Source organism: Lynx rufus, unplaced genomic scaffold, assembly GCF_022079265.1.
Source record: "Lynx rufus isolate CCGP_SWC_20201006 ecotype Redwood Valley unplaced genomic scaffold, mLynRuf1.p SCAF_3, whole genome shotgun sequence".
NCBI lineage: Eukaryota > Metazoa > Chordata > Mammalia > Carnivora > Felidae > Lynx > Lynx rufus.
Genome location: NW_025814845.1, coordinates 56,007,460 through 56,034,175, shown reverse-complemented (window position 1 = coordinate 56,034,175; position 26,716 = coordinate 56,007,460). Strand labels below are relative to the sequence as shown.

Genomic DNA, 26,716 nt, shown 5'->3' with positions numbered 1-26,716 from the left:
AGTCTCTGTAAGTTATCACATTTTTTCCCCCCAGCAACCTTCTGAAGTAGGTATAGTTCAGTTCCCATTTTACAGATGAGGAAACTGAAACAGAAGGAAAATAACTTCCCCAAAGTCAAATAAGTGGAATTCAGATTTAGGCAGTTCTACTCCGGGACCTGGACTAAACCACCATGGGGTCATGCCCCTGGAGCCTGATCACATTCTGATGCCAAAGAAAAGTTTGGAACAGGGATGTATGTATGGGAATATTTTGAGAGGCTACAGAACTTAGTCCTTGACCTAAGTAACTCACCCTGGATGGAAGTACAAGAGAAAGTGGAAGAGAGACTGTCTCTGACAAAGGCTAAGATACTACATTCCTGACTAAGAAGCTGATTACTGGGGACATTATAGATGATAGATCACTGTGTGGAGGGAAATGGGATCCAGGGAGCAGGCTGTGCCCCACAGTACCCTACCTCCAGTACAGCAGCTTGTCAGGACTCTTGTTGGGGAAAAGTGTGCTGTATTGCCAAAGAAGGGAGGTGACATCTGTCTTGAGTCTCTGCCTGGGAGATGCTCTCTGTCACCCACTTTCTATCATGAATACCTCTCCTTTTGCTTTCTTTTCACTTTTTGGTCCTTTCAGCCTCCTTTCTTACTTACTAGATTCATGACAGGTATCTAATAGCCGCTACAGGTCTTGCTCAGTCTGGTGCACTGCTATTTACAGAGATTGTAATTTTACTTTTTTATTGCCTGTCTGTCTCTGGACGTCAGTGTCCTTGGAAAATGGAGAAGCACTAACATTCACGTCCTTTCTTCTCTTTACAGTCCATTGTCCTCTACTGGTTGTGCTCCAGCTTCATGGGCCTTTCACAGAACTTGCTGCTGCGTTCTCCTAGGTTTCGCCGACTTTGCCGAATACCATTGACCAAGTCAGATTCAGACACTCCTTATAAGGACCTCTTTGCTGCCTTTTACGCCAAGTTCATTTCAAGAACATGATAGGCTTTCCAGTAATTTTGAAACAATTGGAAGTATAACTATCACACTACATTTAAGTTTAGAAATTCAGATGTGATTTAATTTGTCTTTATTTAAAATCATGAATTGTGTGAGGTACTGTGGGTTAAGATATAATACAAAAATAGAATCAAAGTGTCTGGTTCTGCTTATAAAATTACAACTTGCTAGAGGTGCCAAAACTTTGGAAAACAGGATTAGATACTGAATGATGTTAAATTACACTGACCAATCTCCTACATTAAAGTTTTTTTAAAGTAAGAGAATCCAGTGAGGTGATTCTTAAAATTTTGGTGGTGTGGAGGATCATAGACCCGTTTGCACATCTGCTAAAGCTATGGTTTTCTTTTCAGAGAAATCCTGGAACTCACAATATGGGGGCCTTCATTGATAACCCCTCTGCCCTACACCAAGGCTCTCTGGTGATTTCCTGGTTGAGAACTCTTATTCTCATGGAACGTACAATGATGAGTTAATGTGTGACTTTTAAAAAATGGACTTAAGATACATGCAGTAGAGTAGTCCATACAAGAAAGTACCTAATATGGTAGGTGATCTTGCCTTAAGACCTGCTCTGAAAGAATACGAAACGGGCACATTCCTTTTTCTATAATTTAAGACGTCTGGAATAGAGTACAGCACTAAGTATTGCTAGAGCCCAGAGTGGAAAATCTTAAGCATTAAGTTTATTTAGTCAAAGGAAGAAAACTGGAATGGTGGCTACCTATTGTGGATGTGATTTTATAAACTTTTTTATTTGGAAGATTAAGTACTCTAATGGGTTTATTATGGTAGACATAGGTGAAATTAACAGGTAATATAAATGGTAGATCCAGTTGTTTGATTTGAAAAGATGATAAAACTAATTGTGGAATAATTTGACAGTTACTTAAGAAGGTGATAAATTGTAAGTTTTCATTAAGTTGGAATGCGAATACAATCCGAGATGCCCTGCCATCCCATCTCATGTTTTACAATAAAGTAAAAACTAAAGCAAAATCAATTCTTTCTTAAATAATGTCTATTACATCTTAGCCATTTTGGTTGCCACCTAATTGAGAATTTAGAGGTAGCGTTTAGGATCTGGTTTTCTTTTCTTGATTTCCCAGTCCTGGGTTGTGACTGCCCTATTGATGGAACTGTCTTTCTAATCATAGTGAAGGAATTGAAACATATGTACAGTCAGTCCTCATTATTCGCAGATTTTGTATTTGCCAATTTGCCTACTCGCTAAAATTTATTTGTGACTCTCAAATCAGTACAATGCTTTGGATGTCATTCTTGAGCGGACACAGAGTGGCAAAAAAAAATTGAGTCATTCGAGGTACATGTTCCCAGCTAGGTCAAATAAGGCAACACTGTGCCTTCTTGTTTCAGCTTTCATACTATATAACCAAGTGTCCTTTACTTGGTCTATTTAGTGCCATGTTTTTTCTCATTTTTGTGCTTTTTGTTGGTGATTTCGCTATTTAAAATGGCCTCCAAGGGGCGCCTGGGTGGCGCAGTCGGTTAAGCGTCCGACTTCAGCCAGGTCACGATCTCGCGGTCCGTGAGTTCGAGCCCCACGTCGGGCTCTGGGCTGATGGCTCAGAGCCTGGAGCCTGTTTCCGATTCTGTGTCTCCCTCTCTCTCTGCCCCTCCCCCGTTCATGCTCTGTCTCTCTCTGTCCCAAAAATAAATAAACGTTGAAAAAAAAAATTAAAAAAAATAAATAAATAAAATGGCCTCCAAGTCTTGTCATACTGAAGTGCTGTTTAGGCGTGCCTGGGTGGCTCAGTCGGTTAAGCGTCTGACTTTTGCTCAGGTCATGATCTCGCAGTTCACGAGGTCGAGCCCCATGTCAGGCTTTCTGCAGTTAGCAGGAGCCTGTTTCAGATCCTCTTGTCTCCCTCTCTCTCTGCCCCTCCCCATCTTGTATGCTCAGGCTCTCTCCCTCTCTCCCTCTCTCTTTCCCTCTCCCTCCCTCCCTCCCTCACCTCTCTCAAAACTAAATAGATATTTAAAAACAAGTCAGTCAATCAATGAAGTGCTGGCTGGTTTTCCCAAGCACAAGAATGCTGTGATGTTCCTTAAGGGGAAAATACCTACATTAAATAAACTTCGTTCAGGCATGAATTATGGTGCTTTGGCCATGAGTTTACTGTTAATGAATCAGCAATATATTTTATTGAGTTGACAAAAACGTGACAAGAGGCTTGCGGGAACATGACCCTTTTTTTTTTCTCTTGGAGCAATGGTTTATGTTCACTAAGTCAGTTTTTGTGGTAACTTTGTAGAATATAACAAGAATTGACTTTCTGTAATGTGCAATCAAGGAAGCAGAGGAAGAAATGGGTATGCTAGTTGTATTGTAGCAAAAAGAGGAAAGGGAGTTTGAAATATTGGAACAAGTTGACTCTTGCCATGTGTATCATTGTGTACTGATACATACATTTTTCTCATAATGGGATGAAGGAATTCAGCCCTCTTTCCCCATCTTACTCTAAGAAGTTGTCACTTTCTGAAAGTAACAAATAAAGGAATGCCGTAACTCCCTTTTCCAGTAGGTGAATCTGCTTTCATGAGCATGCTTTTCCTTGTTTACTCTGATTCCTCTTGATTTCTAAATATATACTTAACATCTTTTTTCATATAGATAGTGTACCTAATTTCCTATTGCTCTCCCATTTTCAGACTTCTTGAATTGCTGTTACAATGTATGTAAGTTTATTTAAGAATATTTCTCCCAGATCTCAAAATAATTTCTGATAGGGTTGGAGGTAGCTGGGATCTTGGAAAATACTCATGAATAAAGAAAACTGATATATTATGAACAGAGTTGAATCAGTCACCTGACTTCAGGCTGGTAAATATTCCTCTCATTTCTTTCTGTAGGCAGAGTTGTTAGTAAATAGCAAGTCCTAGTTCAGAAAATTTCATCTGTGGTCTTTGCTCTTACTTCCCCAGCAGTTTGTCATAGTCTGGAGTGTTTCCAGAGCCTGAGGTCAGGGGAGGTGGGTACTGGATGCACACAGAGGACACACATGCTGTTAAGATCCCTTGACAACTTCCTGTTGGATGCTTCTCTGTCCTCTGCCGCTGAGGGACTGGCAGAGCTCTGTCCTGGACACTGCAGAGTTCAGGAAATCTTTGTCTTTTCAGATGGAGAGCATAATCTATTTGTGTGTGTTACCCTTCCTCATTTCTGGAAGTCCGTCTTCTTGTTTGTTTGTTTGTTTCAGGTGGGCCTTGTTTTTGTCTCTCTCCCAGATTCACTTTTTTTTCTGGGTATGACTCAGCCCAAGAGTTAGGAAAGAAGTCCTGGATCTGTTTATATTATACCATGATGATACTGGAGCTCGGAAGTATGTTAGGAGATGGAACTGTCATACCCAAATAACTAAATTAGTTTTCCCTGGAATCTCTGTAAGAGAAAACCTGAACAGTCCTATCTTGGCCAGATGACATAGGTGGGAAGAGGAGGCTCACTTAAGTTAAAGGCAAAATCCTTGATTGCCACCTTCACAGATAACCCAGGAGAGGATGGAGAGCAAACCTTTCTAGGTACATTTAAGGTGCTCTAGGTACATTTAACCTTTCTAGGTGCTCAAGAGCTAAAGACCAAACCCTACCCCCTCTCAGAAGAGGTACAGCTAGTTCTAGACTATATTGGGGAAATTGTAGTTTCTGAGGAAAAGTGGGAAAATGAGGGCCCACATAAACCTTAGTAATTTCTCTGTTGTGCATGTATGCTTCATTCATTCCGTGTGTCTTCATAGGTTTCTCCTCTGAGGATCCCAAGAATCCCCCCACCTTTTTTTTTTTTGAGACTCAACCTGTTAAATTGCTTCAATACCAGAGTAAGCCCTGAAAGCAGTAGAAACTCAGATCCTAGAAAAAAAACTAAAGCATGTAGTTTGTTTTACTCCTGGGATGATAAGTGAAGTTACGACAGAATGCAGAATTTTAAATTTCAAGTATGACCTGTGAATCCGCGCAAGAATTTGGGTATCTGTATTAAAGCTAAATATGCAAATGTGATATAAAACATGAGACCGTAGTTATAACAGATCATTACCAACACTTGTCTGTTTTTGTGAGCTGATTCTACCAGAACACAGATTGTCTGGAAATGCTGCGAATCTATAGAAAATGTTCTGAATGAACCTATGGATATATATAAAGTTGTAATAACTGATATTTTCTAATTATTTTTATTATCTTTTCTTTTTATATATTCTGTATTTTATGAAATCAGTATTTAGCTTTGGGACATTTGAATTTGTGCAGTATTAAAACCATAGATATTTCTGAAATTTTGGACCTCTGTGTTTAAACAAGTAAAATAAGTATATTCATATATATTTTTAATATATTCATATATATAATATGTATGAATTTTCATTCATGAACATTTCAGGCAAAACCTAAAGACTTTGGGGGTACCTGGGTGGCTCAGTCGGTTGAACATCTGACTTCGGCTCAGGTCATGATCTCACGGTTTGTGAATTCGAGCCCCGTGTGGGGCTCTGTGCTTACAGCTCAGACTGGAGCCTGCTTTGGATTCTGCGTCTCCCTCTCTTTCTCCCCTTCCCTGCTCACACTCTGTCTCTGTCTGTCTCTCTCTCTCTCTCTCCCTCTCAAAAACAAATAAACATTAAAAAAAAATTTAAAGAGAAAACCAAAGACTTTGAATTTACATGTATTCTTTGCTAATTATATGAAATACAAAGGTACAAAGGTAATTTCTCAAAATCTTTTGAAAAAATGAAAAACTGGTACTGTGGTCAAGCTAGTGCTAATTGGGGGCATTCTTTGTTTTTCATCAGGTTTTGTTTTTTCATAATGTTGATCAGATTTTTTGTTTATATAATTATTTTATTACTTAAGGTGTTTCTGTACCCATATATATACTTTTAAATTTTAATTTGAATATAATTAACATACAGTGTTCAATTGGTTTCAGGCATATAGTATAGTGATTTAGCAGTTTTGTACATTTTTTAGTACTCCACATGACAAATGTATTCTGAATTGAATTGGGGAAAAACCTTTAAACCTGTAAACCTTGGTATGATGATACATTACATTAAGTTGGTATAAGTATCTTATATATTTCAAGATTTATGGTATCGTAGCTTGCAAAAAACAAAATAAGTTTAAAAAGCTTGACAAATCAGGGTAGTACTTAGCAAATGTTTAAAATAATGACAGTATATAAAAGTACATTAGTTTTAATATTACTAAAATTAAATGATGGGTGAAGAATTAGCTTATTCAGCCAGAGAGTGTGCCTAGGAATTATGTACTTGTAATTATGTATTCAGTCCTTAGAGAATGTAAGTAGATCATATAATTGTGAAATTAGATTGTTGTGCAGAATTCTGGAGACTGGGGTTTTGAGTATTTTACATCATCTCAAAGTACAGTAGACTTTTCTCTGTTCTGGCAGGTGACAGCCACAAAAGAAAGCCACCTCGTAAGAGCTTTGAACTATCAGTGGCTGCAATGCCGACAAAGCAAACTGAAATAAATGAACCAGACGTCATCAGATAAGGACAGACATTGTCACGGAGAGGAATGGTGACTCTTGAACAAAAACAAAAGGAATGATGAAAAAATCTTTATTCAGTAATTGTGTTGCTCTAATGTTGCATTGTTATTTTGGAACTCTTATTGTTAGGTAAAATATATAACGTCTGTTGGGTATCTTAAGTTTTCTTTGGATGCTGTAACACATTCCTTTATGGCACTTAGGCAACTAAGAGGAAGATGTTATTGACTATATTTGTTGGAGATTTATTTTAAAAATTTGTAAGTGAAGTATAGTTGATGTACAGTATCATATTAGTTTCATGATATTGCAGCACAGTGGAGATACATAAGATAAATTCTTTTCAAGTTTTTCTTTTAAGATAGCTTCAGGGATCACCCCTGAGAAAGAAAGTGGTCCCACAAAGAGGGTCCTGCCTCCCTGCGGTTCACCACCACCATACTCAGAAAGCCTAGCCTTCATACCTGTTTGACTTAAGACCTTCCACAATCTCAGTTAGGAACTATACATAAAAGCATTTTGGTCCTGGTTGATTTCCATCCATAGGAACATTAGACCCGGCCAATACCACAAGGGGAAAAAAGTTACCAGCTTGGCAATGGCAGCAAAATTCCCACGAATCAGCTAAACCAAGAAAGTGCTTTCATACAGAGGCCTTGCTTAGTTCTTAGAGCCATAACCTTATGCTCTTCTGTAACTTGAACGTGAGGGAGATCCTGATACAATTGCCCCAAAGGAATTGCAGAGAGAACCCTGGCCCCTTGCGTTCGATCACAGACTGCCTTCTTGAACGCCCTGTGTTTTGGTAAGTTTTACAAAGTCTTACCTTTAATTACCTAGTCCTATACCGCTGGTTTTGTTTAATAAAATGAGGACTTCTGGGTGTTGGGGAACAAAAGCGCTGATGGAAAGACCTGAAATAAAACTAAAAGTACTCCTAGAAAACATCACTTCTACTGAGGTATTCAATCTAAGGTAACAAGACATTTCTGTCCTTGAAAGTCTCTGCTAGACTCCAGAGGGCCAAGAATTTCATGAAAAAAGAGGCCTCCGGGGAAAGTGCCCAGTTTCTATCTTTTCCATTTCTAGGAAATATCACAAGCACACTTCTCTCCCTTTGCATCCCTGATAAGGCAGTTTACATTTGTTTTGCCTTGGTTAGGAAAGCAGCACTGTATTTAATTTAGCTTTGATTTTTGTCTTCTGGCTAAATTGTAGCTCTCCAGGGAAATTTAAAAATGCATTATGAAATACACCTAACTCTATTCCTTTCATTGCAGCTGCATTTCTGCATGTTCCAACCGTAGTACAAATAATTTGAGGGATTTCTTCTAATTACAACCTCAAGCCTCCTGGATCTTCTGTGAGTGATGGCTGCTTCTGAGGGTAAGGAGTATTAAAAATGTAAATTCTTTATCTATGAGAGAGCTAACAGCTTCATATTCCATGCTATTTAAAATTTATCCTATATGTTGCTACAGGTAGGAACCCTCATAAAGTTTTATTGTAGAAGCTTCTGTTGTGCTTGACTTTCCTAATAAAACGTCTCTGGCTATATCCAGCCTGATCACCAGCCCTTTCTGTCATGTATTCTCCAGAATTTTTCTTCTCATCTAGGCTTCCTTTTTCTTAACTAAGTCTTCCACTGTGCCTCTACTCTCCCAAACCTTTCCTCTGTTCTTACGTCCATTATACAGTAAACAAAATTCTCCTTGCAACTCAGGATGATGGAAGGTGAAAGACCTTTAATTTTTATCAGTAGATCATTATTTCCCTACTCATATGTAAGAAAACCTTTCTGTATACACGCCAACTGGATCTACCACTACCTATGCTTGTTTCTGGCATCTGTTGGCCGTCTGGTCACCCCTGTCATTTACTGGCTTCCTGTCTATCTTCAGGGCTGCCATCACAGTGGATGACTTCAGTAGCTAAGTGGACGTCTTGTTAGGTTAGGCAGTTTGTTAGGTTCCTAACAGGATACCTGGAGGTCACTAACGAAGAAGTCATGGCCAGCTATGGGGAAGGTCAGAGGCCTGTCCTGGCAGCACTCCACAAGAAGCAGGATCAAACCAGACAGGCCCAAGTTGGCAGATGCCAAGAAAGGAGACCCTTGGCCAAATCAGGAAGAAAAAGCTCAGAAACCCTGCTTCCCCACCACTACCCAAGTAATAAATATTCTGCCACCTACTTCACTGTCAATAAAAGATAGAAACCCGGCCGCCCGCGTACACAGCTCCCTCACTGGCCAGCTTAACCTCCCCTTCTCTCTCTCTGTCTTTCCCTCTTTCCTTCTTTCTCTGTGTCCCTCTCTTCCCCCTTTTCCCTCCCTTCAGCTCGCCTGTCTCCTATCTCAAAAGTGTACTTTTCGCTTTAATAAACTTTGCTGCTTGTGTTACTCATCTGCTATGCTGTGTGTCTGTCCTCAAATTCATTCTTGTGACAAGACCAAGAACCTTTGGCAACTCCTTTGGGTCTGGCTGGGTCGAGGCTCCAGGACCCAGGGACTCCCCAGTTCACCTGGCAACAGTCTCATCTGACAACTTTGTCACCCGGTCGTTTCACCTGCTACCTGAGATATGTTAGTAATTCCTTTCCAGTCTTCAGGACTAAGTATTTCACCAGGTGATGACAATGTGTACCCTGCAGGCCATAGATTATTGGATCTGGGTTGTTCATGTAGCCCAAGCAGGACCATCAAATCTCTAGGAAATTTAATCTAAGAGCTATGAAGACACCAAGTCAATTGGGTAATTGGTTCATGCTAGACCAGCCATCACACCAGCCCAAACCCACAGGCATGCTACAGCTAAGACTTTACATAGAAGACAAGGGTAGCAGAGAAAGCTTACGCAAGAAGAGAAGAGACAAAATAACACCATCTTGCAAAAGAAGCTGAGACTGAGAGATCCCAGTCTCTACCCCCATAAGAGATAGAGTGGGTGGCCAAAATTCCAAAATTTGAAATTGCAGCCACGTATTACTTTCCTATTGCCGCTCTAGCAAATTACCATAAACTTAGTGACTTAAAACCACACAAACATTATCTTACAAGTTCTAGAGGTCAGATGTCTGATATTGGTTCCACAGAGGTGTGTTCCTTATAGAAACTGTCAGCGAGAATCTGGTTTCTTATGTTTTCCAGCTTTTAAAGGTTCCAGCTTATGACCTGCCTCACTCTTTCAATTGTTGGATCCCCTTTCACTCTCACCCTCCTGACCCCCTCTTATAAGGACCCTTGGGATTATTATATTTGGCTACTCTGATAATCCAGGATAATCTTCCCGTCTCAAGGGGCGCCTGGGTGGCTCAGTCTGTTAAGCATCTGACTCTTGATCTCGGCTCAGGTTATGACCTCACAGTCGGTGAGTTTGAGCCCCACATTGGGCTCAGTGCTGACAGCATGGAGCCTGCTTGGGATTCTCTCTCCCCCTCTTTCTCTGCCCCTTCCCTGTGTGCACTCTTTCTCTCAAAATAAATAAAATCTTCCCATCTCAGGGTGCCTGGGTGGCTCAGTTAGTTGGGCATCCAACTCTTGATTTTGGCTCAGATCATGATTTTGCGGTTTCTGAGTTTGAGCCACATTGGGCTCTGCCTTGGCAGTGCAGAGCCTGCTTGGGATTTTCTTTCTGCCCCTCCCCTGTTCTCACTCACATGTGCGCACGCACGCTCTCTCTCTTAAAATAAATAGATAAACTTAAAAAAAAAAAAAAAAGTCTTCCCATCTCAAAATGCTTAACTTAGTCACATTTTTGATCTCGTTCCTCAGGTCCAAGCACATCTTGATTAAGATCTGTGGAGGTGAACATGCATCTTTATCTTCCATGCCACAGTGGTAGATAGTCCTGCACTCTCTACGTGCAAGGAGTCATTCTGTCTCCATCTGCTCCCTTTGTCTTCCTATCTGTAGCCCCCTGTTTGCTTACAAGGGTGGTGGTAGGGAGAGCAGGGCAGCTTTTTTTACTCTTAATTAGAGTAATCCCTCCAATTTTTGTGTTAGCTGATGTCAGTGCCTTAGGCGGGATGTGTTCTCTTCCATCCTCCCTTGGGCAGGAGGTTATTAAAATGCCTTTCCAAGAAAATCCTGACCTTGGCTTCTGATGCCGTCCATCTCAGGGAGACTGCCCATTCTACCACTGCATAAATGAGCTTACAGTGGTCAGTTGTTTTTTATGTCTGAAGTGCACAAATGCCATTTTGGGGCTTTTACCTGTCTTGCCATACCTGGTGCCACACCAGAGTGACAGATGTCTTCTATATCTCAGTGATGTGCTGAGGGATCAGACGTTCATTTCCCCCACCCCACCCCCAGCTTAATATCGCTGACACCTTGTCACTGATCCTAACATTGTTTAATGGAAGCAGGGCACACACTCAAAGATCAAAAATGATGAGGCAGTCATGCAGCTGGTAATTCCTTGTGGCCTTGTAGGCATGGCAACCCACACATTGACTCTATTGTTATTTTTGTTCTGTATGCAGAGTTCCTGACATCGTTAGTGAAGTTTTGTTAAAATCCTTGGGTTCCCCTGAGGATAAAAGGGAATAGACACACACACACACACAAAGTCCTTCTAAATGGGACATTTCATATGGCCACTTTTCACCTTTCAATTTTTCCTTTGATCACATAGAATAAAGCAAAAATATTTTTCCCTATTTTTCTCTACCAGAAAGTTGGCATAAAATGATCCATCAGCAAAACTGTGTATGCAGATTTTATTCTCGGATTTTCTGAAAAAGGTCCCTGGATACAAATTCTATGGGTTTGGTAGTTAAAATCAGGTTACCACTGTGGTGGGTAATATGTTCAAACGAATGTATTGGCCACAGGAGTCCCGTTTCAGTCAAAATGGTCAGTTCTCTTTGGCCTGAAGAGGAATTCCTATATGAGCTCTCAGAGTTCATTTGTTCCCCACTTACACACAGAATGCTTACCTGCAGACTTCTTCCCCCAGTAGGACCAGGAGGGAGTGACTCCACTCTTCTTCCAGTGCCCATGGCCAACAGCGGTCATCAGGAAAGAAAAGACAAAGTGGTTACCTAGTGAAAGAGTAACCTCAAGTGAAAATAGAGAAATTTGAAATCTGAATTCTTGAAGGAAAAAAAAAAAAAAACCCACCTGTAACTCCCAGGAGTAATATCTCTAGTTCTCTAAAGTAAATGGGACAGGGCCAGGGTTTCAGCTGAAGTCTTCTAAGGGACAGATACAATTTCTTCCAGATTTAGTGGTTTTGTTCCACCTCAAGTAGGGTTAGCTCTTTTTTTCTGAGCTAGACCTTTATTTTATTTCAATTTTCGTTACTTGCCATAAGACTGCTATTGACTGTTTTATAGGGTTATTCTTTTAGTCCCAGGTATATTCAGATATTACATGCATACTGCCCTTTGTCTGAGGCAAGGGTCTTCAAACAGGTCTAAAATGGAGTCAGTTCAGTTTGTCTGAGGGGTCAGATCTCAGGCCTGCCACCATCAGTCAATCCTTTGCCCACTTCTGGAAGAAGGTGTTCTTTCTTGCTTTCAAGAAAAAATAATGGGCCTGGGGAGGTATTAAATGAAAATTTTCTTCTCTCATTCAGTACACTGAAGAGAAAAGGTTTTCCTCCTCTCTTTCTGTTGTAGACAGTAACCATCCAGAGCACCATCAGCATAAATCTTGATCCGAAAATGCTGGGCCTGAGAAGAACGTTCTAACTTGGGGGCCGGGGGAGGGGTATAAACTTTTTCTTGAGGTTTAGCAAGAAGGGGCACTTGACAATTAGGTAGTTTGGAGAATTAGGCAAGGGTGTTCTCCTGAAGGGGAGGAATAGTTTTCAGATTAGTAGCTATGGTTTGGGCAATTTGGATTTTATCAAGAAGAGTGGAGAGCAGTGAGGGGCTAAGGTCATTGTGTAGGAGAGAATAGATAAGAATGGTTGCAGGAACTCTGGAAGCTTCTCAGTTCCTCAGGGCCTCTTCCACTATTTTTAACACATAGGAAAGCAAGAATGTTTTTGCACATAAAAAGGAGGCTATTTCATAATATTTTGTAAGCATCATATATTCACTTTCCTTGTAGCATTATGTACCTCTGGCCGAGACATAACAGATCCTCGCAGTATGTTGTGGAAGAACAAGAAACAGTATTCACAATCTACCAACTCATATAATTTACAGGAGAAGGAAGAACTGTTCTGTGGTAATAGCTGAGAGTCCCGGTGTTTCCCATAATAACAGTATGAGTCCTCTGGGAAAATAGCCATTTCTTAAATTTAGAACTGCCACCGCCACCACCACCACTGAGCACTTGGCTCAACAGTTGGGGCATTTTGAATTCCCAACAGAAAATACTGATCTATTTTAGCCAATTTTTCCCATGCCATATTCCATATGTATCTTAATTTTGCAGGACTCCAAAATCCAAATACTCTGGTATTAATACATCAGTAATATGGTTTTGTAAGTCGGTAATTTTCTCTAATGAAACAGTTATTTTTCTAGGATACTCCTTAAAAAGTGGAGGGCCTCATATTGCTAATGTTATTTCTCTTTAACACATTTTCTATCTGATTCAGTGATGGATAACACCTAAATTCCAATTGATCATTTGCTTTTCCATTGCTTAGTTTCATTACTAGGCCTCTTTTTATTATAATGGATAGCAGCCTAATTCAATCTAACTTCTATTAGAAGGGGAATCAGGGGCGCCTGGGTGGCTCAGTCGGTTGAGCGTCTGACTTCGGCTCAGGTCATGATCTCACGGTCCGTGAGTTTGAGCCCCGTGTCGGGCTCTGTGCTGACAGCTCAGAGCCTGGAGGCTGTTTCAGATTCTGTGTCTCCCTCTCTCTCTGACCCTCCCCCGTTCATGCTCTGTCTCTCTCTGTCTCAAAAATGAATAAAACATTAAAAAAAAAAAAGAAGGGGAATCAATTTATGTAGCTAGCTATAAGCTAGAAGACTACCTTATGTAGTCTAGGTAATGTTGGTTTTAGGCATGGGTGGTCCTGGAGCTTAAAAAATATTATCAAGACCATTTTCCTTTATCTTTCAACTTTGTTTTCCTTTGGGATGCCCTGATTCTTGTCTCAAGTGGGAGATATGGCCACTAGTAGTTCTAGGCTCATGATATTTCTTCAGTTAGTGTTTTTTATATTTCTAGAAAATGTTCCAGGAAAGACCTTGATTGGCTTATGTGGTAGGTAGATTAATGGCTTCCCAAAGATATCCAGGTCCCAATTTTTAGAACCTGTGAATATGTTACCTTACATGGCAAAAGGAACTTTGAAGATGTGATTAAGTTGTGGCTCTTAAGATGGGGTGATCAGGGGTGCCTGGGTGTCTCAGTCAGTTAAGCATCCGACTTCAGCTCAGGTCATGATCTCACAGTTTGTGAGTTCAAGCCCCACATTGAGCTCTGCGCTGACAGTTCGGAGCCTGGATCCTGCTTTGGATTCTGTGTCTCCCTCTCTCTCTGCCCCTCCCCTGCTCATGCTCTGTCTCTCTCTCTTTCAAAAATAAATAAACATTAAAAAAAAAAAAAAAGACGGGGTGATCATCCTGGAGTATCCAGGTGGGTCTGAAGTAGTCACAGGAGGAAGGCAGGAAGTCAGAGAAGAGAAAAGATGCTGTGCTACTGTCTTTGAAGATGGTGGAAGGGGGCCATGAATCAAGGAATGAGGTGGCCTCCAGAAGCTAGAAAAGGCAAGGAAACACACTCCTTTCTAGAGACTCCAGAAGGAGCACAGCCCTGAAGATCCATAATAGATAATAAATATATAATAAATTATTTTAAGTCACTAAATTTGTGGTAATTTCTTACAACAGTAATAGGAAACAAATACAGCTTTTAATGATTGCCCATCCCCGAACCAACTGGTCAAACCTTAGTGTAAGAGTTTAGGTGTAGTACACTGCTCAGATATGGATTATGTGCACTCCCAGAACAGGGTTGAGGTAAGTCCAACCTAAATCACATGTGTGGAGTGAAGGAATGAATCCATCCTGTTCTTAACTACTCCGCAGCATGCATATCCATATGTGTGTGTATTTATATACATTTGTATTCTCATGATCCAATTAGCAGTCTCTTTGGCCTCTTGTTGAGTGATCAAACACTGGTATGAAACTTCTCAGTATTTTTTAGTCTTATATGAAGGCCACCAATCCGTCATGTATCAAGGCCAATGCATTTGTGGCATTTAACCCACATATCACCTTGAAGGCAGAGGCTACAAATGTTTCATAACTCTCCTCTGTTTATAGTTCTGATACATTTTATTCTTACTCCTTATTCTTACCACAACCTATAGTCCAGATTCAGCCCATCTGGGAACCATTTTGTGTTCTGACAGATACCTTTAGCTTTCTCTATCTAGTAACATACAACATAAGCTACCTTAGCTCTTGCCCTGACCATCATAGGCCATCACATTGGTTCTGATATAATCACTGCATATCTATTCCCCTGGTCAAATTCTGTGAATGTATCTTCCCTTTCTAGAAGTGATCCAGATTTCAAAAAGAAATCATCAGTCTGATAATAAGGATGTATATACCACTTTTCCTATATTGCAAAGAAGCTCAGTAATGGAATTGACCTATTGGGTTTGAAGAAGGCATGGTTCCAGTCTTCTCAGTTTAATATACTCACTCACTGACTTCAGTGACCAAATCACAAAATGAAACACTATTTCTCTCTCCTTATGAAGATTCCAAACCCCAAAACCACCTTATTTTGGATCCACTTCTCTTGGTACCATTTTGCTAATAATTTTGGTTGCCAAGGTGGATTGTCTCTTAGCTCAGTTCTTTTTTATGATTTGCCTCAGGCACAACTTGACACTCACATGCCCCTGGGGACACTCCTGTGGGAAGCTGTGAACTATAACTTGGTCACTCTGCCTATTATCTTAGAGATAGAAAACTGATGATAAGGAGAAATTGTTAAAGTTGGGCACTTGTTCCAACATGGCTTTTTTTTCCCCCACTGGAGAAATGCAGGTGTCTGCTGTTAATTGATGAGGGAAAGCATGCCCTACCTCTTTCTCAGCTGAAAAAAACAAAAACAAAAAAAAACACAACAGAGTTGCAAATGAGGTTCATTCAGCTCTCAGTTCAGGTTTGCACTATAATTTAACCCATATAACATCCATTGGGGGTGAGAACTTAAGAATGGCTTTATTTTACCCATTTCATTCTCCATTCATGTAGGTGAGCTTTCACTTATAGCCTCCAATGGGGGCAGGGAGGGTGGTGGCATAAGTCCATCCCCTTCATCACAGAATCTCATCTGGACACTCTTTTTTTAAGTTTATCTTGAGAGAGAAAGCAAGAGGGAGGGGCAGAGAGAGTGAGAGAGAGAATCCCAAGTAGGCGCTGCACTGTCAGCTTGGAGCCTGCCACAGGGCTCGAACCCATGAACTGTGAGATCATAACCTGAACCAAAATCAAGGGTTGGATGCTTAAACGACTGAGCCACCCAGGCATCCTGGACTCTCCTTGAGCTATTCCCACGGTCCTTGCTCCTCTTAACTACTTCTCTTTCATCCTAATCCCAATCTACTCTGTTGTGGGTGCTCCTAAAATAGGTCTCCTTTTCTGTTCCCCAAGATTTCTGTGCTGGACAGGTCCAGAAGATAGAGGAGGGTAAAAGTGCTAGTCTGGCTGGAAAGTAGAATATAAATTTTAAAAATATCTGACACTTTATATTATAGATGTTTATTTCCTATCAACATATCCCTTTCCTTTTATATCTTACGTGAAAAGCCTGTCCTCTGCCCAGCACAGACAGCCCGCATTCTATCACCTAGGTGTAGAAGCTTTCAGCTTCCAGGAAGTAGGGATGGGTGAAAGAAAAACTCACCTCACTATGTCGAACAAAAAAGAAGGTGGCAAATGTTAGCTTGGTCAACTTCCTGACACCAATTTACAAACTTCACATCCACTATCTTTACCCCCACTTTCTCTCCTGGTACTATAAAACACATGTCTTTTTTATTATTTATTATTATGTATCATTTGTTACTCTTTTTTTGATGATCCCTCCAGCAGGGACCTCACTGCCATGCTTAACTTAATGGTTCTCCTCCATCATCCAGCATTGCTTAATCTGTATCTTTCAGTATTCCATGTTATTCTCTCTCTCCCTCCTATCTCTCTTCTCCCATTCATACTCATTTTATTTTTAAGTCATTCATACTAGCTGTCTCTACTCTCTCATTCTTCATTTCCCCCCAGTTTTCATCACTTTGACCTTTTGATTTATGCTCTAGTTCACTAATTTGTTCTTCAGCTGTCTCTGTCCTTCAGGTGTGTCTACTCAGTTCATCTACTGAGTTTTATTTCAGTTACAGAATTTTAAATTATAACTATTGTTATAAATTTTTGCACCAGCCTATTTTGCTACAAGAATATGGTATCTTTTTTTATTAAAGCTTCTAAAGATATTAATTATACTTTAAAAATCACTCTCGGGGCACCTGGGTGGCTCAGTTGGTTCAGTGTCTAACTTCAGCTCAGGTCATGATCTCATGGTTCATGAGTTCGAGCCCCACGTTGGGCTCTGTGCTGACAGCTCAGAGCCTGGAGCCTGCTTCAGATTCTATGTCTCCCTCCCTCTTTGCCCCTCCCCTGCTCATGCTCTGTCTCTCTCCCAAAAATAGACATTAAAAAGAAAAAAAGAAAGAAAAATCACTCTCAGTTTGTTGTATTTATTTTATTTCCTCAGGAGTTAGTTCTGCGTATTTGGATTTATGCTTATGTTTCAGGGTATGATTTTTGCTTAACTATTTGGTGATTCTTGGTTGTGTTTTTGTCTTTGACTTAACTTTCTCTGCTAGCTTCTGTTATTGTAGCATCTTCCAGTAATTATGAGGAAAAGATACCAGGTCTTCTATGGAGAGTGCTCCTTGTAACTCTTGGGTGTAGCTAGCCATTCAGGACATAGCTTTGCTTTGTGTGAGGGCATGGCAAGAGGACAGCTGTCTGGGAACCAGGAAGTAGGTTCTCAGCAGACACCAAATCTTCTGGCATCTCATCTGATCTTGAATTTCCCAGTCACCAGAACTGTGAGAAATAAATTTCTACTGTTTATAAGCCACCCAGTCCATGTATTCTGTTATAGCAGCTGGGGTGGATTAAGACAGCATCTGAGTTGGTATAAGTCAAGATTAGAAAACTCACCACCAGCCTTCTTCAAGTACTCAGGAATCTATTTAAAACTGTCTGAGACAAAGACATCTGAACTTTGAAACAACTGGAATTGTTGCCCAGGTTTTCAACCTTCAGTTATGCTCAGATAGCATATCAGAGACTTCTCACTAAGGATATTCATTTCTGTGTGAAATTAGAAATAATCTTATAGGGCACCTGGGTGGTTAAGCATCTGACATCAGCTCAGGTCATGATTGTGCAGTTCATGAGTTTGATCCCAGTGTTGAGCTCTGTGCTGATAGCTCAGAGCCTGGGAGCCTGCTTGGGATTCTGTGTGTCCCTTTCTCTCTGTCCCTCCTCTGCTCACACTCTATCAAAAATAAATAAACGTTAAAAAAAAAAAAGGAAGAATCTTAAGTTTCCAAAAAAGACAGTTGACTCAATTTTTTCCTGTCTTTATAATGCAATAAAGTGGAAATGAATGAGGCTGATAGAGAAGATAATGTCATTGAAATATTCATGACAAAATTAATGAGAGAAAATCACATTATAAAACAATATGTGCAGAGATTCTTTAAAAGGAAAAGCTAGGGGCACCTGGGTGGCTCAGTCGGTTAAATGTCTGACTCTTGATTTCATCTCAGATCAAGATCTCATGGTTTGTGAGATTGAGCCCTGTGTCGGGCTCTGTGCTGACAGTGCAGAGCCTACTTGGGATTCTCTCTTCTTCTCTCTCTGTCCCTCCCATGCCTATGCTCACACTGTCTTATTTAAGTCAATAAACTTGAAAAAAAAATGAAAAGTTAAATGCTTATAGAAAGGATAAACCATAAAATATAAAGTGATATTTTCAAGATGTTAAGATTTGGGGGATTTATATAGCCTTTTCTGTGAAGCTAAAATTTATATAGTGAAATGTATTACTTTTGTCATCATAAAAAGTGTTGTTATACACACATTTTCAGAAATCTATCTATTTGGATAAATCAAAAACCTATATAATTGTTCTGGATCATTAAATAACATCCTAATTCTTTCATGCACAATTGTAGTTTTAATGAGTTGCTATAATAATTTAGGTGATTAATTAAAGATTGAGCTAAAATTATACCACTTAGGAGACTCATGATCAACTTATGGTAAAAACAAGAAAACAATGTCTAATGTTGAGCCTTTTATTCTTTAAATTTTCGTTTTTGTATCTTATAGCAATAGCAAGATAGCAATTGCAGCAGTGGGTAGGTGGGCACAGTTCTGAGAAAAATATTGCAGAAGTGGTTCTTCATTGCCAGCGGAAGCTCATTGCTCACCCTGCAGGCTGTGTCTTAGGCAGTAGCCCAACACTGCCCACTAGTGGTTTGTAGAAACAAAGCATCAATGCCAATAAAGGGCAGGTGTTTTGCGTAAGCTTTCTTATACCTAGGACTTTTAAATTAGAATGAAAAGTTGTTTATGCTTATAGAGTTTTGCAATTCATAATAAACAGCCTCCTTATTTTATAGATGAGAAAACTGAGAAGTTAAATGAATAGCCTTAGATCCCACAGCTACATCGTAATAAAGATGGAAGTGGAATCTGGGACTCCATTGTCCCTAGACAACATAATTTTTGCCAATCTGAGCTACCTTAGCTTTAAATTAGTTGGCTGATCTCTTAGAAGTCTAAGGTATTTGTCAAACATAGTCCTGAGTTGTAGACTCAATTATGCACAGGAAGCTCATGGCTCCTCATTATTTTCAGCCATCCCTTAACTTTGCCTGGTGATTTGTGATACTTTGGATATAGATAGACCTTTGAATTTTGGGGACCTATTTATTTATTCAAGTTAATGTTACATAGATGAGATGTGCAGATGGTTAATTTAAAACATCACCCAGATATTTGGTTATTGCTGATGAGATAAAGCCAGCACAGGAAGGCTAAACTTTCTGGAAACGCGCTCCTTGTCCCTGATAGCAATGGTAACTGGCAGAGTCTAATAACATTTATTGCAGACATATTTTCATTGTTAAAAGGGCATGTTGTTTGTTGAGTTAAGGCTTGTGTGGAATTATTATGGTTTCAGTTTCTTGATCTCCTTGACACCCACAAGTAGAATTGTGGCCTTTATGTTGTGCATTTTCTTGTGGAAGAGGCACAAGTGAAGAAACCACAAAGGTGTTAACAAGTGAGATGGTGATACAGCAAGTCTAACAATTTGACAGGATGTGTATATTTGCATATCTCCTCTTGATTTGGTCTTACTTCCTCCCCTGACTGCATTTAGATATGGGAGCACTTGATTAATTTTCAAGTCTGTGATTAGAGGGAAACTCAGCTGCATTTTGAACTGACTTGTAGATAGAGTTCACTGAAATGAGAGTCAGACTTATGATTAATGCCTCTAGGTGGTGCCTGTGACCTGTATTTGGATTCAGTAGCTTATCAGAGACAGGAAGAATACTATAGAGGAGTGTGTGTGTGTGCGTGTGTGTGTGTGTGTGTGTGTTCCACTTTACAAGCTCTGTAGGGAAACAGTGTTAAAGACCAAAGAGTGAGCTTGGGGACCCTTTGTGGTTACTCAGTTTTTATTTTTCCAATATCCTTTGTTTTTTCTCTCCTGGGAAGGAGAATTCACGAAGTTGACATAAAGAAGGAGGTGAAACCCAAGGAAGAAATTTGGAATTTTTAAAACTTATGATTAGCAGTTTATGTTTTTAGGGGTGAAAAAAATGACTCTTTCATGTATATATTGCATCTAATATTTGTCTAATAAGCATATGCAGAAGGCATTCTGTTAGCATGCTACTCTTTTTCTGTGATGTGTCTGTATAGCCAGTCTTTTTCTCTCCCTTTGTTTTAGCCCTCTCTACTGTTTGCAGCTTAGGAAGGTTGATTTGATCACTCAGGTGTTTTTTCTGAGTTAACCTCCTGTGTGATCTGGAGGTTCTGTTAGTGTTACAGTGTAACTAAGGTGTATGTCCATGTATTAGTCTAGAAAGCAGAGCTGGAAGGACCTTTAGAGATCAGCAAGGAAAGGAGTTTTCAAATTCTCCGTTTGTGTGATCAATAACATTTCAAGCACAGATTGCCTAATCATATCTTGGGTTTAGAATAATTAAATAAAACAAACAAATAAAAAGGTCACATAAGTCTGTAATTAACAGAGCCTGGATTGAATTAACAGAGCCTCTCAACTGTTTACAGATTTCACTATCATTCTACCATATCCACTCTTTCAGTGAATTTCAGTGGATTTTCAGTGATTTCATAGACCAAAAATTTGGGGGGTCAGTTTAGGATTGGCAGTGTTTTACTTAGGACATTAAAGCCACCCCTAATATCATGTCACCACTACTTCACAAAAGAAGAGATATTTTAACACCATGTGGGTAAGAAGGATTTAATCTCAGAATTGATGACAGTCTTTCAATTTAATAATATATGTAAAACTCTACATTGTTCATTTCACCAAGGACAAATGAGCTCCTCTTAGTTTATTGGTAATCCATGAGCAGCAGTAGAGAACTATCTAGGACAGTCTCTTCATTTTTTGGGTGGAGAAACTGAGACCCAAATAAATTGACTTGTTTAAGGTCATATGTCTTGCAAGTAGCAGAGAAATGAGTTTTCCTTATTAGTTCAATAGTTAGAAAATTGGATGGCCCTCTCCCCATTTTTCTCTTTTTTTCTGCTGTTGCTGAGCGAAGGACACATACAAAAGCTAAGAAGAGGCAGTTTATGTCAGGCAGAAAATAGATCCCATAATGAAATTCTATGTCATAATGGTATTCAGTTCTATTCCATCCTATGTCATAATGGTATTTTTATTTGCTATGAAATCTAACTTGTTTCTTTTTTTCCTTTGTCGTCTGTTTCCTTCTTTTCCATGTTTCCCCCCAGATTTACAGAGGTATAATTGAAAAATTGAAGTGCGTATATATAAGGTGAACAACATGATGATGTGATAAGCATATACAATGTGAAATGCTTATCACAATCAAGATAATTAACACATCCATCACCTCACATAGATACCATTTTTTGTGTGTGTCGTCCATTTTGTTTCTGAATCCCGTTTAGAAATATATCAGTACGTATTTAAGAGAAAGGAATAATGTTTACTGAGTACTTGCTCAATTACAGGGATTTTGCTAGGTGTTTTGCATAGTTATTTAATCTTTGCCTGTCTCACAGCAGCATCTGAGATCTGGATGAATAACATTAAATGCCAAAATTTCCCACACCATTGATTTACCTCCTGTTCGGTATTTTCTTTAGAAATACAGAACAGTATCTTCTTGCCATCTGGAATTAATTGTATTATTGCCTATATATCTACACATTCTCCCTCGGTCTTCATTTTACTACAACTGTGGTCAAAGGAGGGGCTTTTTAGAATTACTAGACAGTGCTGGTGGAGGGAAATAAATCAAGATGAGCTGCATTTGTATGCAAATTAATGAAGGGGAAGGAGAATCAAGTCAATGAATGCCATTTCCTCTTTGGGAATCATTCCCCATGTAGCAAAATGGGTGAAAGTTCCCAAGTAACCAGTCTTCACTAATATGACCACCAGGGGGTGTTCAATACTGTCAGATTCTGGTGGTTCTATCTCCAGCAAAATAACAGCACAAGTTTTCTGTAATTATGTCTTTTCTCTCTGTCCATCCTTTCTGCTTTAGAATGGGACCATGAGGCAGATGTTTTATCTTTACTATTCCTTGACTTTTGGAGCTTTAATAATATTCCATAGAAAATAAGTAGTCCTTTTATGAGATTAGACTATATATTATACATGAAATTTTGAATTTACTAGTTACCTTGACCATTGCTTCTTAGACTTACTAGTTACCTTAACCATTCTAGAACCCTCCATGAAATGATGGAGGATAAACATGCCACTGGAAGGCCCTCTGCCTCTCACCTTTAATTTTCTCATTTTATTTTATTTGGTTCCAGGCCATCCTTTACATCCACATTTAAATTCCTTTCTTATTAATAAAATATTTTCTGGCTGTTTGATTCTAGAGAACTTTCTTCTAAACTCCTACAGTTCCTAATTCTCCACATAGTCCTGTATTGTCTAACACCATTAGCTTCTGCAGTGTTTCTTTCTTTCCTCTAGAAGGTTAAGAACTCCTGGAGGAAAAGCCCTGCAAAACCTTTTCCTCAGGCCACAACAGTGTAGGAGTGAAAATGTGGTCTCAATGACCATGGCAAGACATATTTTCAGGCTTCATCCTCACCCACTGTGTGAGAACTCCAGCTCCCCCAGATGTGTCCAACCTAGCTCTACAGGTCTGCCTGAGCTTACTTCACCTGTCGGTCGCTGTCAGGAGGAGCTGGTTCTGGCTCCTCTCTCCTTCAGGGATGCTGTTGCTGGGGCCACCAGAAGCATCTAGAGTCCCTGCTGTTGCATCTGCAGTGCTAACCAGCAAGCTGGCCTCCTCTCCGGTTCCTCCTGCAGAACAAGATTTTAGTGCTTATTGACCTTTATTTACACCTTTTTTTTTTTTTTTAATGAACAGCTATCTCTCTTTTTTTCTCCAGTGTACAAAATCCAAGGCCCTTAACAAAAAGTTTTAAATACAGAAATGTTTTTCTCTGTGTTGAGGCATTAGTGTATGTGTACGTGTGTATATGTGTGTGTGTTTACCTAAGACTTTTTATTTTTATGAAACAGGTATGGGGCGCCTGGGTGGCGCAGTCGGTTAGGTGTCCGACTTCAGCCAGGTCACGATCTCGCGGTCCGTGAGTTCGAGCCCCGCGTCGGGCTCTGGGCTGATGGCTCAGAGCCTGGAGCCTGTTTCCGATTCTGTGTCTCCCTCTCTCTCTGCCCCTCCCCCGTTCATGCTCTGTCTCTCTCTGTCCCAAAAATAAATAAACGCTGAAAAAAAAAAAAATTGAAACAGGTATATTACTGTATACTTTAAATAATGTATTTCGCAAAAGCCTGTGTCCATAAAGTAAAACAGTCTTTCTATGAAACATTCAAATAACAATGGCTTGGGCACCAACCAGACACAGGAGCAAAAAATTCACGCTTTTCCCTGGGTGTTTTTTTCCAAGTATCTTGAAACTTGCCAAGGTCTCTTATACTCTTACCTCAATTCCATTCCCTAGTTGCTTACCCGCAGCTGCCTTCTGAAACTGAATACAGCCCTGAGGGCCATAGGCTGCATCCCTAAGCCCCAGGAGAATTCTGCTATGAACTCTACTGCACCCAGGCATTTCCTCAATGTGGAGGCACCACTGTCATGGTGTTCCTAATGGCCTACTGCTCCTGGTGAAAATATCTACGGATCCACACTTTGAGGTTTGAAAGAGGATACTTCTAGCATCATGCTTCATTGAGGTATCCACAGTAAAAATACATGCCTCAGGCTAAATAATTTTTGATTCACTTATTGATTCATTGACTCACATGATTTTTTCTTTCATTCAAGAAAAATGTTCAATGAGCATGAACTCCATGTCAGGGACAGTGCTAAAGAGCTGGATAAACATTGCCCATCTGGTGTCATCAGAGGACCTGGGGGTGGTGGTGGTAAGAGGCTGTGTTGGAACAGGTTCCAGCATTAGATACACACTGGTCCTGAAACCCACTTTCCTTTCAATGACTGGCCTTAAGTCTCAGTTTGGGTGATCCGTGGCCTAACCTTTCTTATGTGAGTTTCCTTGTGGACAACACCTTATCTTGTTGACATCTGGCTTGGGTTTGGATATCTCCATATTCTCCCACCCTAGCTCATCAGACATGTTTTTATATCTTTGACTCTCTCAAGAGTATGGTTTTGGGATTCATTTCATTTTTTACCAGGATGCCCTTTCACTTCATACACATTTATAAAAGCAAATGGTTTTATTCTACCAAAAAGACCTGGGCTCTAAATTCAGTTGCTGTGTTGAGAGAGACATAATTCTTTTAATCTACAGAATCTGAGCCCTGATTCAGATGTAATATCTTGTAATAACTGTGTATATAATTTTGAATTCTTTTTCTCCTCCTCTTCTTCCTCCTAACTTAACATTATATATAATAAATGCTAGCAGATATTATTAAAGATTCTTGAAAACATATTTTAAAACCTGCATAATCACCCATTGTGTGAATGTCCCATAAATGATTTCACCATATGATTGGGGAGTTTGTGTTTTGTTTGTAAATTTTTGCTGTTATATAAAAAACCTTGTGATGAGAAACTTCAGATATAAATCTCAGTCCACACGTATTTCTTTAGGAATAACTTCTAAGAGTAGAGTTACTTATTAAACAGGAAACTTTTTTCCATAATTTTTCACCAGTTTTTCTTTCTGCCAGCAATGTATGAGAACTATCCCACTGCATCTTTATTAACTTTTAGCATGTATTATTATGGCATTTTGATAGAGGCATTGTTTTAATTTATATTTTTTGGTTACCACTAAGAATGTACATTTTAATATGTTTGTTGGCTTTTGTATTTCTATTAGTGTTTAATGCTTTTCTTGATGATTTATGAGCTTGCTTTATATGGTAAAAATACAATGGCCCTTTCTCATAATTGTGCCAAGAGTTCTTTCTCCATTATGTTGTCTTTTCATTTTGGTTATAGCATTTTTGATATGTATAAACAAAATTTTTATATGTCCAAATTTTTTCATATTTTTTGTGATTTCTTGACAAGTATAATTTACATCCAAATGTCAGCAAAATATTCACATATTTTTCTTTTTTTTTTTAATTTTTTTTTCAACGTTTATTTATTTTTTTTGGGACAGAGAGAGACAGAGCATGAACGGGGGAGGGGCAGAGAGAGAGGGAGACACAGAATCGGAAACAGGCTCCAGGCTCTGAGCCATGAGCCCAGAGCCTGACGCGGGGCTCGAACTCACGGACCGCGAGATCGTGACCTGGCTGAAGTCGGATGCTTAACCGACTGCGCCACCCAGGCGCCCCACATATTTTTCTATTTAATTGTTTTATTTTAAAGCCATTTTAAAAACATGAAGTTTACTAGATTTTATAGAATAACCTCTTCTTCCTCAAAGATTGATCTAGTGTACCTTACATTCTTTGTTGAATAATTAATTTTCCCTCTTGTTATGATGTTGACTTTATGATATGTTCTTTTATGAACGATGGTTATTCTGAGTTTGTCAATTTTGTTTTAGTAATCTGCCTGTCTCCCAGTACAACATTGACTTAATTACTATGATTTTGTTTTTAAGTTTATTTATTTATTTAGAGAGAGATAGAAACAGCATGAGTGGGGAGAGGCAGAGAGAGAGAGAGAGAGAGAGAGAGAGAATCCTAAGCAGACTTCACACTGCCAGCTCAGAGCCTGATGTGGGGCTCAAACTCACCAAACCATGAGATCATGACCTGAGCTGAAACCAAGAGTCGGACGCTTAACTGACTGAGCCACCCAGGTGCTCCAGTATGATTTTACAATAAATGCTAATATTTGGTAAAGCAAGACTCCTTTATTATTGCATTAAGAAGTTACTCTGCACTCTTGTCTATTTATAGTTCTAGGCTAAATTTAGAATAATTTTATCCAGTTGGGATTTCTCATTATTCCATTCAAAAAGTGTTTATGGAGTCCTTCACCGTGCCAGGCATTCCTTATTCTAGGTGCTGGGGAGTGGAATGCACTTGTGTCCAAGATAGACAATCACTGCTGTTGTGGGGTTCATGATCTCTCAGAGGAGACAGACGGTAGACAAATAAGGAATGGCTGTACGGCGCAGTATCAGGTGGCGTTGGTGTGACAAACAAAAAAGCAGGGCAACGGCAGAGAATGATGGAGATGGTGTCAGAGAATGTTGTTCAAGAATATTTCTCTGAGGAGGCCATGAGAGAGTGAGTGGAAAAGAGTAGTCACAGGCAGAGGGATCATGGGTTCCTGGTGCCAGAGGAGCGGGAGGAAGGCTTGTGTGATCCGAAGGAGTGAGGGGTTATAGGGATGAGGTCAGGAATGGAGTCAAGGGCCAGATCATGTGCAGCCCTGTAGGGCCTGAAGAATACTTTGGATTTTAGCCAAGTGTTTTGATTAAGATTATGAAACATTTATAACTTAC

At 39.7% G+C, this 26,716-nt stretch overlaps 1 protein-coding gene across 4 annotated transcripts in view; it reads left to right on the top strand.

Annotated features, from left to right (window-relative positions):
- LOC124520547 (cytochrome c oxidase assembly protein COX18, mitochondrial) overlaps positions 1-26,716 on the top strand; it is a 69,082-nt gene that overhangs the window by 9,264 nt on the left and 33,102 nt on the right. For 2 of the 4 annotated variants that reach the window (XM_047091477.1, XM_047091475.1), the window contains exon 6: positions 817-1,269. In XM_047091477.1, coding sequence (XP_046947433.1) covers positions 817-990 — 174 coding nt within the window. In that variant the 3' untranslated portion in view covers positions 991-1,269. The other 2 variants (XR_006964338.1, XM_047091478.1) reach the window with 2 other exon arrangements.